The following is a 14,605-nucleotide window of genomic DNA, read 5'->3' as shown; positions in this document are numbered from 1 at the left end:
CTGCTTCTGAACCAGAGCTCCGTCTCATTCTACTGGTGCAAGTGACACAGGGCAGAGAGGACCCTTGCTGGGGACCTGCCTGGGAGGGTTAGTAACATCACCTTCTGAATTAGCATTTAGAAGTTTCCACTGAATGTATTACATTTAATTTTTGATTAATGTAGAACGTCAAACCGTAAGTCAGCTCATGATTTCTTACATTCTTCATGATACAAAATACTGTGTTTTCATGTAAGGGTTACTTTGTAGCTGTTCCTTTCATTTTATCCACCTTCTAATGAAAAGACAATATTTGTAAGCAGGTGGTGAAAAAAAGCCAATCATCCATCTAGCCCAAAAGTATAGTAGAAGGCAGCTAACCAAACAACATGTTCTTAGAGGTCATTACTGAGTCGAGGTTGATGCCCTGGCACATCTCTACCCCCACACCTGCTCCTTCTTAGGCTTGCTAACTTAGGCAATGTTATCTTCTTGGAGAAGATCAAGAATTTACAACAGTTCTCTCTCAACTATGAATCAAAGCCACGTATAGAATACAAACATAGAGTTCAAATGGCCCCATCTTATTTCTCATGACTTCCCCCTCCACACTTCTAAGCTACGCTGTGTCCCCAGCATGTGGCCTGCACTGCCACACCTGTACCTTTCTTCACGGTGTTCTCCATCTAGATCATGACTTTCATGTCCTTCAGTGTTGTCCTGTTTTTCCTTCGAGGGGGACTTCCCCCTCAAAACACATCATGGCCAACACCTCATTAGGCCTTTCTACTGTTCTGATAAAGTCCTACGCCCTCTCTGTTCTCTCCCTTGTGACTACCTCTGTGCCATTTCTACCTTTACTCAGGGCCTAAGTTTCTGGCTCTGTCTTCTATTCCTGACCCACCTCTTAGACTGCCTACTCTTGGACAAATGACTCGTCTGAAATGGCTTCCCCATTTCTGCCAGCTTCCCATCGGATCTGGTCACACTTGTGCTCTGGCTTCATCCAGCCTCCAGGACTCATCCCAGTAATTTTAACTTGTTTAGCTGTAGGATTAGATAAGTCTAGACCATATTCTTCCTTCAAACCCAGCTCAGAATTACCTGTTCAGAGCGGTCACCTCCTATATTCTGTCTTGCAGTAATCGTTCCTGTTCAAGGTGGCCTATCAGTGTTCACTTACACACTGTCAAACACTCTCCTGAGCTCGTCTGGAGACTTCTGATAGTGTTCAGTAGTCGCAGGGTGAGTTCTTGTCTTATTTTCTCTGAACAGTCTGCAAATTATTTGGCAGCACAGACAGGTTTTTCTACTTCTTCTGTATGTTTCCTGTGTTTTACTTTGAGAAAAAATAGCTTCAGTTTAGGCACAGATGTTCCATACTTGCTTACTGAGAAGAACAAAAGAAAATTCTAGATCACAAACCCTGGAATCTATTGGCCACTTATATGGCCAGTCTTGGCATATTATTCAACAGATGGAAAAAGGAAATGGTAAAAGAGAAGGAAGGGCTTCTCCCAATGATAATTTCTCCAAATTTCAATATACTTGGTAGGTGCCTCTATCATCATTTCATAAATAATCATTGCCATAGTGAAGTATTGTTATTGACAGCGTATCTCCTATCATTCAGGAGGGTTTAAGCAGAAAAAGTTAAGAACCACTAATCTATTACAGCCATTGTGTAAACTGTCTTCACAATGAAGTTTTCTTAGAAAATGCTAATGACTTATAAAAAATGTTGCATTAAACCACGGCAGCTTATGATCAGATGAGTATCTGTTCACCCTTACAAATAAAAAATAAAGGCCAAATAATATTGATTTCACAGGTTTTAACAATAAAGGGGTTTTGACTTGTCAAATTCTGAGATAAGTTTCCTCGAGAGAAACTCAAATTGGGAATAAACAAATATGAAAACTATTTGCTCCCTGTGATTCCCCCCAGAAATGAATTTAGTTCTCTTTGAAGTAAAGATTGCCATGAGTTGCTTAACCCTTGTATATCACGTAGTGAAGTTAATGTTTTGTTTTGTTTTGTAAGAATTCAGTAAGCATTACGATGTCAAAAGCTTTCTACTACAAAACAGCCACTAGGCTTTTTCAGAGATATTACCTCATGAAATTCTCAAAACCACCTCTGGGGTGTTACTATCCCCCTTTTTCAGATGAGGAGACCAAAGATTAATGCACTTACACAAACAGCCAAAGCTACACAATAGCAAATGGCAAAACCAGGATTCAGTATTTACTTTTAACTTTAAAATCCTGACTCAGACAGATATTTCCCAACCACTTATTACATAATTATGTAGCAGGTAGAATTAAACAACTTAGAGTTAAAGAGATACAGACTTTTGCTTCATTATTTTAATTTTAAAATGGAAACATTTTAAATTAAGATGGATGAGAGCTTTTCAAAAAGGAGTTATGGGATTACTGTTTTATTTTTCATCTATTATCTTCTTTGCATAAATTTTAGCCAGAGATTCTTATTGAGGATCACAGGCCAAGTAGAAATTTTGGTACTAAACGCTGACTGAAATGTGTTCCTTTTTTTATATTTACAGTCATTATAATTCTGCTTTCTCTCAAGTAAAGGGCCAGATATTAGGAGATACTTCTCACAGCAGTTATTAAAAACCCCAGTTACTGTGTCATCACTCTGAATTGACCCATTGTCCTGCTCACCAGAAGGGCTACCCTGTGATGAGCCAGCACTGTGTATATTCACAGGCACCCAAGAATCAGAGCAGGTGACTACAACTAGGAAAGAAGTCAAGTTCACATTAGAAATCAGTTGAAACAGAATCTCAGTATTTGAAATTAATTCAAAATTATATAACTTTAAAGATTCTTTTAACCTGCTCTGAGGGTTTCTCTTCACGTAGACAATACACCTCTATTAAAATAACCTTCCTGTATTAAAGTAGCCTTTCCTTGAGCCTCTCACCAACTGCAGGACTGACACTAAGGCTCAGGGATCAGCGGGGAGGGGAGAAACAAGAATCCTAGTCAAAGACAAAGACAGTTCCTCCAGCACTGGGAGCCAGAGCGGTGAGAAAGCCCACCCCACAGCGTCCAAGCTGGGAGCAGTGCTGCAGTTCTCTACAGCTGACAGAGCATCGCTCAAGAAGTCTGCACCAATCCCATCTCCCATATACAACAGCTGGCCTCATGACCTGAATTTGAAAAAATGAAGAACAGTATGCCTTGGCCACACAGTCCAGTGGTTTGAATCCTCCAGTTTTGTTTTTCTTTCCTTTTGTCTTGAAAGAGGCCTTGTCAAATCAGAATGAAAAGAATGTTCTAAAGTGTGAGAAAATTCGAATTTCCTATTTAAAGCCTGGAGTTAGAAGGAGTATGCTCACTTATTTCAGGGTCACTGGGTGACACAGAAGAGGCTGTCTCTCTGCTACCCAAGTCCCACACCATTCACCTGAAAATGATTTAGAAACATTCTCAAGTCTATTCGCTTTCTATGGGGCCTAATGCATCTTTGCCGTGCTTTGTCTTGTGATGCTGTCAAGCGGAGGGCCCTGCTTTGATTATGTACTGGCCGTTTTTTCTTGGTCATTTCTCAGTTAAGTTATTGTCTCAGCTTAATTGGTTGTAATAATTAAAACTTTGTTTATATTACACTGCAATTTTCTTTTACCAATGATACTTATGTTAACTATTTTATTATCTACTGCCTAATACAGAAATTCTATCTGGAAGAGATAATCTTATTAAATGGATTCTTTTTTATAGGACTATTATTATTATATATGCATTTAGGCTAAAATTTAAATTTTTGCAAATAAGAGAAATTGCCTGCTCTTGACATTACAGAGTTAGACTAGAAACAAAGAGAATTTATCATATTATAATAACTGAGAGGTAGAATGTAATGCATATAAGCTTCAGAGACTAATAAATCTGGGTCTGGATTCTGCATCAAGACTTACCAAGTCCTGGGACCTTTCTGAACTTAAATTATCTTATCTTTAAAATGAAAATATTAATACCAGCCCTATGCAGATTGCTTGAAGATTACAGATGATGTATAAAAAGCACAATATTTGATCTGTTAGCTATTATTTGTTTTAGCTTTGCCACTAACCAGCTATGTCATCTTGAGAGAGCTATTTGTGTATCAGGTTCCCCCGATAAATAAGAGGGCAGAACTAGATAATTTCTACTTTTTCTGCCAAAACCCATTTAATAAGTAGACCTTCTCTGTTGGTTCTTTGTATAACTTTACATGAGCCAGAGTTTTTTCATGTTAAAATTGACAGGTGAGTAAAGATGACATTAGCTGGAATTTGGACAGTAATGTGAGGACAAAGTGACAAAAACAAAATGGTTAGAGGAAGTATTTCAGTCTGGGATGGTGGAACAAGAGCCAGAGCAAAGGCAACCACATGTAGAAAAGAAAACCATAGATTCCTGGTTAATCTGCTTAAAGAACTTGTATTATGATTCCCTATTGGATTTAACGAGTGATCTTAGAAAAGTCACTGGAAAGTTTAATCAACCTACAGCAATGAGACACCTGCCACCTACCAGGTTCTTGGAGTTCTCATGGAAAAAAAGGGAAATAAATACATTAAATATGATCATTTTCGTACTTGTCAATTATCTGTGTTTACAATATATTTGTAATATCTGCTTATCTGCCTTGCAGGAAAACAATTTTCAAAAATGACCCCTAAGCTTTATCTCCCATCAACAGTAGTAGGCTTTATTTTTTAATTTGTTTTTACTTTGATACAGCCATACTAACTTTCTAAATATATTTTACAAAAACAACTTTATTAAGCCATAAACCATGTTTAATAATTCAAGCCATAAAGACAACAACACAAAATTTGAAACCTGAGAACATACAGTTCTTTATTTACAAATGCATCAGAAGAGAGGTGGACACCTTTCTCCCATTTGTAAGCAAGGGGTCAAGACAGATAAGCAAAAGAGTTTCTAGATTAAGTGCTTACACAGATCTTTCCTTATCTGAAATCTGTCCTTTAAATTTGGAGTAAATAAACCTTATATGAAAATCAGTATGGGAGACAGGGTTGGAGACATGGCTAACTAGACTCCAACTAAGTTTTTCTATGATAGAACAGCTCATTCTGAAACATCTTATGATAAGAAACAATAACAATAATAAAGTATTAATAGCAAAACTAATATCTACCTTCCTTTGCACTTTACTAATAGGCTCAATGACTCAAGACTTTACATATATTACGCCTTGCCTGGGAGTACGTTTCTTGTATTAAATTGAGAAAATATATACTTATACACAAATATAGTTATGATAATTTGAAATTTCATGTAATGGCTTGAGCCCATTTATAATGGTCTATTAGCTCTGTCAAAATCGTATACTCTCTAAAACAAAAAATCAATGACTTTTTAAACAACTAAAGGTATCAAAGCATGACTTTAGAAAGGAGCCTCATTTTACTCCAAGCACTGAGATGACATTTTGCAAAATTTCTAATTCCAACTTGAGATTCTCAACACACCACACCACAAGACTTCTTCAATTCCGATCTTTACCAGTTACCTCCAAGGCAGTCTTTGGGATCTTTGCCACTGCCCTTGCAACTCGTTCTATTCGCTTCCCAACTACATTCTCTCAACAGTTCAAAGCCCTGTCCCAGGTAAGAAAAAACCAACATGCTGGTCATCTTCTCTAATTCTAATACAGTAACCATTAGGGTCAGTCTTAAGGAAGGAAGAAAATAAAGTATACAACTTCCTTCTTACACAGATATTTTACACATTTATTGATGTGTATAATTTTATTTATTAACCTTATATGAGTTGGGAAACTGGGACAAGTAGGAAGTAACAACAGGTAATTAAAGCTACAGAGAAACACTCAAATTTTTCTTAAATGTACTCCCTCCTCAAAAGGGGGCTATAAGATTAATTTAAACTCTTATTTTATATCCTGGGAAGAGGATTAATCTAGCACACAGGAAAAGGAGGAAATGAAATGATTTTGAACTTTTTTTTTAAATACTTATTGTCTTCAGGATTCTCAGAAGAACTCAGGATTCTGTGAGAGTCCGGCTGAAGAATGACAAGGAAGGAGCACTACATAGTACGACTATGTTTTCAAAGCAGAAAGAACATCAGAGGCATGCTTCAGAAGCCAGGTATCTTACTAACAAGCAACAGAAAGAACACCAAGCAATGCTTAGAGATGGGAGAATAATAGTGGTTTCGTGTCCAAGAATAGTAGCCACCACCACCCAGCGAGGCATAGCCAAATCAAGTAGAAAGTGGCAGAATTTCAACAAAGTACTGAAAATGACGAATGCAAAATGAATCTTTAGCCAAAGATTAAAAAAAAAAAAAGGGAGGGAGGAGTGGGACATAAGAAGTCTCCACTTGGTGGTCGTTATCAGGAGACATTACTCAAAATGATGAAATTGTATGGCTTCCATCCTCAGAGAAGTTAGCCAAAATTAAGCCAAATGAATACATGAGTAAAATACGCATGAATGTTGGGAACCACTGCTCCAGTGTGACTCCCACATCAGCATAATGGGAGGAAGTAGGAAGCAATCCCACTACTGCACACAGTATTAAAAGCCTCAAAGTTACTTTGCTTTTACTACCTCTTTAGGCTGGGGGATCTCAACCTAAGAGGAGCTCTCGCTTTGACAGACAAGAACTCAACTGACAGGAATAAAGACATAGAGAAAACTATAAAATTAAATGCAAGGGAAACCTAAATCAATTTCAACTTGCTACAGGGTTTAGTGAGGCTGCATTTTGTTCTTGCCCCGAACCTGCAGCAGACCAGGTCTCAGAGCCTTAGCGTCACCTCCTGCCTCAGCCTGCTTGGTGTGCTCTCTTCTGGGAGACTTCCTCTTTCTAGCCCTTGAGAAGGTCTGGCAGACACAGTTTAAAAAACGACCGAAGCAGAGCGGTGGTGATGCCAAGGATGTTACTGCAGGAGAAGAGGGTCCGAGCTCCTGGGATACTGAGAGCTCACAGGGCTGGACCTGACATTCCTGATGCATTACACAAGCACTTTTATCTTGCCGACTCTGTAATCTGTCCTGCAAGTAGAAGAAGGAGGTTAAAAGCCCTCAGTGCTGACGCACATACTCTGAGCCAGTTCTTTCATGCTCTATGTGGGCCCGAGGATCCTAGTTTGCTTCTCAAGCTGCTTACCCCCAGTTCCTCCCACTCCAGGTGAAGAGTTGTCATCTGTTTTCCTATGGAAGATCAGCAAGCCCAGAGTGTTGCCACCCACTGCCCCATCCCTACCTCATTGGGACAGTCGGGATCATCTTCCTTGGCACTGAGTAGGGTCCGCTTTTTATCGACTGCCTCGTCTTCTTCAATTTGTGGTGGTACCAAAGGCGCTAGAAGAATGCTGGGGCAGTGGGTCTGCACCTTCTCCTCCCTCTTGCTCTTTCTCATTCTCTTTTTCCATAAGACCTTCCTACGATGTCTATGCCTTTTTGGAAGTGGATCGAGCTTTCTCTTCCGGACTGGAGGCATGACAGGATCTTTTGAAACATCACCCACTGGACTCTCAGATGTCCCCTCCAATGGCTTTGATGATAATTCTGAACTTCTCTTCAGAGGGTCATTCTCCCATGGGTGGAATCCATCCTCTGTATCTTGAGTATCTGGTGATATGTTCAAGTCATCAGTGATATGATTTGGGATGGAGATTGGAGACTCCCAACCTTTCTCACTGAGGGTTTTTTCCTGATCCACTATGCTGATCCCAGCCAGCTTTGCAGAAACAAGGAGCTCACAACAAAAGGACCAAGAGTCAAATGCTAAAGAAAGTAGTTGGTTACCTGACTCTGACTCTTTCCAATGATTTACCCTCAGCTACCAAAGACATGGCAGCTGAACTGATCTCAGATTTCCCCTCTGGACTTATCTAAAGGAGTTCAATGGCTTTAAGAAATGGAGTCCTCAGGCTGTTCTTCCTGGTCTGGGAGATCTCAGCTTCCCTAGAAGAGGAGAGAAAGTCATTGAAGGAATTGCTCCATGGACAATGGAGTCCCTCCTAGTCACATAAAATCCATGGTTTAATAAGATTCAGCCAAACCTAGCATAGATTCCTTGGCAGAAACTTACCATCTCTCCAGAGTAGCAGTCTCCATGTATGTCAGAATCACCTGGGGTGCTCATTGGAAAAGCAGACTTCTGGGACATACCCTAGATTTATAATCAAAATCTATAAAGCTGGATTCCAGGAATTTGCATTTTTTCTTAGTTATTTAAGTGATTTTCATGCACTCTGAAATTTGAAAACTACTGCTTTAAAGGGACACTACATCTAGTATTCTACAGGAGTTACAGGGATGATGGTTTTTTAAAAAAATCCCACTTTCCCCTACAGTTTCTCCCTGATCATTTCAGTCCATGGCGACTTCTCTCCTCTGAGCTCCTTTAAGCATTATCACTAAATTTGGAATGTTATCCTTATTATTTTCTATTATAATTTAACTTCTGAGCCTTGTAACTCTGTCGTCTAAATAGATTATAAGCTTCTGAAGGGCAGAGAGTCTCTTAGACTTGTTACTTTCCACAGTGGCTTGCCAGTATTAGATGCTTAATAAATTGAATAAGCGAATGAAAATATGAATAGCATTGTACCCAGTGGACAGTGATTGTACGAGATGAGGCTTCTCTGTAGGAAGAGTTAGAGAGTAATAGGATGCTAACAAGGACACAGGCCCTGGGGAAAACCTAATCCAGTTCTCAAAATTTACAGATGGAGAAGCTGACACTCAAGTAAGATAATGACCACCTAATGCTGGCCTGGCAAATATTTTCTATAAAGAATCTAATAGGAAATACTTTACACTCTGTGGGCCATGTAGTTCTGTTACAAATACTCATCTCTGCTTGTAGCATGAAAGATCCACAGTCAATAAGTAAACAAATAATCATGGCTGTGTTCCAATAAAACTTTATTTACAAAAACAGGTTGTAGTCCAGATTAGGCAGCAAGCCACAGTTTGCCAGTCCCTGGCCTAGAGTCATACAAGTAGCCGGCAGCACAGCTGGGATCGGAAATCAAGTCACCTAACTCCCAGCAAGCGCTCTTTTCACAGAAGAGTGGGAGATTATAGAATAAGAAAGGGCCTTTTTAATTAAAAGGGAGACTTCAAAGAAGGAAAATGTGTCTGGGTTGTAGCACTTCTAAGATGGTCTCTTATGACCGTTGTCATCTTCACAAACAACTAGTAGTTGATTCTGGAACTGATCAATTTTCAAACAGATCCATCAGTTGGGAAGTGGGCGGAGTACATTGAGTATTTTCTATCATACTTCCCTAGGAAAGCATGCTATTCAGTCCCTTTTTGACTGAGGGAAAAATCCTACAGAAAGATAATGGAAAATATTTTCATTATTCATTTCTTAAAATGATCATGACCTAATGAATACAATTTCACAGTCCAGTGATCAAAAACTTCAAGTAGCTACCAGAGGACCATGGAGGCAGAGATAGGAGAGGCTATCTAAGAAGCTAAAACCTCACTTCCTAACCCAAGATGCTCTTTAATAATGAAAGTGACCCTAATATTAAAGATTATGTTGTCCAGAATCCTGAGGTTATTTTTGTATTCTGGGCTTTCCAGGAACTATGAGGTCTGTCCAAACTCTGTTCTATTTTTATTTCTACCCCTAATGTGTTCTTCATGTCCTTGCTTTGCCTTCACAAAGTAGATGCTCAACAAATATTTGTTGACTGGTGGATTAATGGATGGGTGAGTAAATGAATGAAGGAATGAATGAACCCGGTGCTTTTAGGAAGTTCCTTGTTTTGTAGCTATAAAGAATAAAGCAGAGTTGGTATACTTGGCAAGAGGACACCGAGTACGAAGTTACCTGTCTGTAAATCTAACAGTGCCTTCACATAGCAAATGTCAATAAAAGTTTCATGAATTAATTAATGTATTTGGTGTAAGCCACTTAAATTACATGTGAAGTCCAAAGAATATTGCTTATCACAAAAGATGGTATCTGAGGACAGACTTTATTTACCAACACATTAACAGAGAATCCTTTGTAATTTGCTTCAGTTCCACAGTGTTAGGGAAGTGTGGTAAAATCTTTGAGAGAGAAAAAAGCTCCATGGAATAAGTGGGAGAAGCATGTAGGCTCAAGTTCTATCTCTCTGCTGTATCAGAAGCAACTAGGAAGACAGCAACTGTCGAAGCAGGACCCAGAGGAGCCTTCAAAGAGACGGGGATGGAACTAAAAAAGAGAAGTCATCTGGGCAGTCAAGACTCTAAAAGTCAACCCAGCTTCTCTGCTGCCTTGAAATGGCCCTGAGTCGTGTCTTCATCAGGCCTCAACTATACTTTGACTCACGCTTCAACTATCCCTCTAATTCACCCTCCACAAATGAGCTAGAATAATCTCTCTAAAATAAATCTGATCACGTCACTCTCTTATTTAAAGTTCTGCTCCCTATTCCCCCAGAAAGATACAGGTCCTTTGTGATCTGATTCCGTGTCACCTGTCCAACTTCAAGTCCACCAGCCACCCTCAGATATCTTGTGCTGCTGTGAAAACTGACCACTTGCCACTTCCTGAGAGCACCATACTTCTTTAAACACTCTTCTTTTTGCCTGAAATGCCCCGTCCCCTCTTTGCTACCTGGCCAAGTGATAGTATCCTCTCTCCTAAGAGGACTTAGCTGACTTTCCCAGGCAGAAAAAAATTGTTGATTCAGGTAACATTCTGCACATACAAAAATCATCGCTTTGAATTGTAATAACCTATTTAGATACCTATCTCCTTCACTAGGCTCGGAGCCCCCTGAGGGCAGGAAGTCTTGCTCATCCCTTGGTCCCTAATGTCTCCATGGGGCTTGGCACCTGGAAGGTGTTCACTGTTTGTGGGCATCAAAATGCACATCTATACAGGTTGCCTCCCAGGGCCTGGGCTATACAGTCCCATTCTCCCCTCCCTCTGAATGAATGAACACACTGAAGTTTGAGGGACAAAGCTGAGCAGTGCTGGCCAGGATGCAGGTACAAATCCAGCTACCAGTGCAAAGCCTGTGATGTCAGAGGCTGGCTTCACTCAGGGAAAAAAAAGAGCTGCTCATGTAGTGGTTAGCACTACTCAGCACACTTCTACACTAGATGCATTCTCTGCCCCACTTCCCCACTAGAATCACAGGAATGCTACCTAGGGAGGCCATACAGTTATTCCAATTCCTGGCTCCCTGCAGGCCCCCTTCTCTCCCACCCCACCAGACTTCCTTGTCTTCCTAGTAGAGTGTCGGCACCCCCTGACTAGCCCTATCTCCCCATCCTCCTCCATGCGGGGCTGCTCCAAAATCTCAGTGATCCCTGGATTGCAAGTTTTTACCCAGATCTGCTATTTCATTCCCATAGGATACATACCCAACTCTAGTCCCTAACTCTCCCTTTTGATGCCCCAAGCTAGGAACCTCCCCACAAGAGCTCAGTGTGCCCACATGCAGGGATGCTCTTCAGCCCCCAGAGGTCATTTGCCAGACAAGATGCAAAAGAAATTTGTACCAGATGAATCTCACTAAACCTGAAGTCCATGATTCCTCTGGATTCCACATGTCAGAAATTATTGGGTGTATAATATATATAAATTCACATGTCACAATCTGAGCCCGTTTGTCTCCATAAACCTATTGCACTTCAAAATTCTTTGTGACTGATTTTCTCCATTTTCACATATCACTTGAAGCAAAGCTGAGATTATTAAAGCTCTTGGGCGAATTTGCTGCCTAAGCAGACTCAAAGCCAACTTAGAAGTCCTAAAACAACAAGCTTGTGGCCACTGAACTTCTGGCTGGTCCTGCAGAAGAGACCAGAAAAAAATTTCTCTAATCAACTAATCATTATTGAGTGAAGTGACTATCCTTCTTTAAAAAATGGGAAAGAAATGATTTGCAGGAACCACCTTTGCTTCTCAGCAACTCTCCAGAGAATTAAAAAACCGAAGCATCAAACAACAATTTTCTCTGAAGATGACCTTACATATTAAATAAAAAGCTGAAGAGCTAATCTTAAAGGGAAAGAAAATGAATAATCTGTGAGGGCAACTACTCATTCCTGAGTATACAGTAACAAAGGGACTAAAATATGGTAGGAAGCATCGCAGAGCATCGCACTACAAATTAAGTATATTTTCATCTTCAAGGTAACATTTACTGAGAGCCTACTATGAATCAGACATTGGAAAAAGTTGCTCTTTGATATGGTTATCAAAAAGTGTATACTGATCAACATAATGTAAATCAGTTGTTTTCTAACTTTAGCAGGCATGAAAATTACATGGAGGGCTTTTAAAACTCAGATTGCTGGGCCCATCCCTAGTGTTTCTGGTTCAGCAGCTCTGGATTAGCAAATGAGGAAGTAGACTTCTAACAAGGTCTGGAGACTGCACTTTGAGAACCACTGAATTAAATCATCTCAGGTATAAGATGAGACACATTTACTCGGAACAGGTTAAAAAGGGGGCATTCCTAACCACTTATTATGACCAAATGAAGATGTATGGACTCTGAAATGATTATCCACTGGGTTGACTCCTCCAGCCACGCTGCCTTCCCACCTACATTTTGAACTTTTAGAAGGACATGGCCAGAAGGCACTATGTTGAAATGTGGATATTGGTGACACTGGGTTTGCCAACAGGTCTTTTCTCTAGGAGCACCTCTGTCTGCACCGCCCCCCCTCAACAACTCTCCTTCCAGTTTCAACCTCAGACTTGTTACAAGCTTCAGAAAGTAGACATCAAGCTAGCTAATTATTAAAAAGCTAGGAATGTACATATAAAGCAGTCATGAAAGTTTTATTTTTCTAAAGAAAAAAATTGAGCATTTTCCTTTTATTAAGTTCTTGCTCTTTTCTAAAATTTCATCATCTCATTTTAAAACTTTACCCCTCTGGGCTGAAAATCAGTGCAGAAAAAGCAATGTGTGACCTTTGATTTAGCCTAATAAAACAGTAACAAATAACACACTCAGTGGGTGGTTAAATCTGATAATATTTTGTGCTGAATTTTCTGTAGTAATTCAATTAGAAATCCTGTGGCCAGCCACCAGAAAGCATGCAGATGGCCAAAGTTTTATAGTATTATATATTTAGTCTCAAAATAGCCTATATTAATTTGGTATCTTTATTTATTAACCTAAATACTTCAAGTGAGTTTCTCCCAAATATAATTTAGGATAACCATTTATATTTGTGCTGCTTAAAAACTCCAGCTGGCTCACATCATTATGGTGCTTAAAATTCCAATTAAAGAGGGAGAAACACTAATCAGAAAGAGAGTGCATTACAAAAGCTGCATGAATATGTCCACCACAGTATCACTGTTTCTTAAAGGTTCTCCGGAACTGATGCATGCTGGGTCTTCTATGTCCTCCCACAAGCAGCAGGACCCCTGGAAAAGGAATACTGCCACGCAAAGCAAGCTGAAGCCATTCAGGATCACTGAGTCATTCGGTCACATCTAATCCTGCCAGGGTTCCCAGCCAAAGAGCCAACGATCCTGGGCTCTCTTCATGCCTTCTCTAATGACAGCCTTGGAGCATTCCAGAAAACTTTAGCACTTCCTTTTTTTTTAACCATAAATTGCACAGAACTCTTCCAGATTCTTAGTCTATAATTTCTCATAAAACTCTTTGAGATCCTCTGGTGAAGATAAATGGCAAGAATTATTGGACTTTAAATTGTTATCCTTCAATGTTATATGCACTGGATCATAACTCCATGGCTTTGGTTCCCTCATAAAACTAAACCACGAAGCCATTCTTTTCATTTCAAGCTTAGCAGCACACAGGCCCAGGGGTGAAGCAATATAAACACTCTTGAGTAATTTCTCAAAACCAAATCTCTTCTGCAGAAACAGACTTGCAACTCAGTAGTGTATAATCCTCCTCTGAACCTGTGAAGTTTGTAGTCCTCCTGCCACCCACGTAAAACAGAATGACATTCGTGGGTTAAGGTAGGACAGGCCTGGGAACTGTCTGGAATCACAGAACTTAGGTTTAGTCCCAGCTCCACTACTCAGTTGCCCTAGATAATTTACCAAGTTAGATGATTGTTTTGAGGGGAGAAATGTGACACCTCAGGTTCACAGAACTCTTTTTTAACCTCAGGTTCACAGAATTAGTTATTCAAAATTACTGGTTAATGACACTTGTCATCATTGCTCCCTGCATGGCCTTCTTTTTCACTTACTGACTTAAGTGTTCATTTTCAACATACATACACTTAGGGGTACACTTAAGAAAGAGTTATGCAAAATGTGCACTAGATATATGCATATAAATGTTCATAGAGGAACTATTTACACTATAAAAAGTTTGGAAAAAACCAAATGCCCATTGTTAGGATAATGTGGTAGACACTCACAATGGAATTGCAAACAAACGAAGAAGCTACAGCGACCTACAACAATATGGAGTCATTTGATGTTTCTGAGCCTCTGTTTTGCCCTCTTAATGGCAAATGACAATGATACCACTTACCTTACCCTTTTCTGAGGATTAAGCAGATATTGTACATAAAAAATCCTCAGAAAATTACAACTAATAAATGTTGGTTATTTTCCTCCCACATACTTTACTACTTCTCCAGTTATCC

General features: G+C 39.7%; 1 protein-coding gene across 7 annotated transcripts in view; it reads right to left on the bottom strand.

The window, feature by feature from the left end:
• LOC102536955 (uncharacterized protein NECTIN3-AS1-like) overlaps nucleotides 1–14,605 on the bottom strand; it is a 232,031-nt gene that overhangs the window by 168,210 nt on the left and 49,216 nt on the right. For 5 of the 7 annotated variants that reach the window (XR_012074797.1, XR_012074796.1, XR_012074798.1 and 2 more), the window contains exons 5-6: nucleotides 7,257–7,960; nucleotides 1,084–1,318 (exon numbers count right to left, since the gene is read on the bottom strand). Coding sequence is in view for 1 of the 7 variants with exons in the window: in XM_006217329.2 (XP_006217391.2) it covers nucleotides 6,740–7,045; nucleotides 7,257–7,493 (543 nt within the window). In the remaining 6 variants the exon portion in view is untranslated. Of the gene's footprint in view, nucleotides 1–1,083; nucleotides 1,319–6,321; nucleotides 7,046–7,256; nucleotides 7,961–14,605 lie in introns of those variants that run through there. The other 2 variants (XR_012074795.1, XM_006217329.2) reach the window with 1 other exon arrangement.

Source organism: Vicugna pacos, chromosome 1 (assembly GCF_048564905.1).
Source record: "Vicugna pacos chromosome 1, VicPac4, whole genome shotgun sequence".
NCBI classification, from domain to species: domain Eukaryota; kingdom Metazoa; phylum Chordata; class Mammalia; order Artiodactyla; family Camelidae; genus Vicugna; species Vicugna pacos.
The sequence above is the reverse complement of the archived record's forward strand: the minus strand, read 5'-3'. Positions and strand labels throughout refer to the sequence as shown.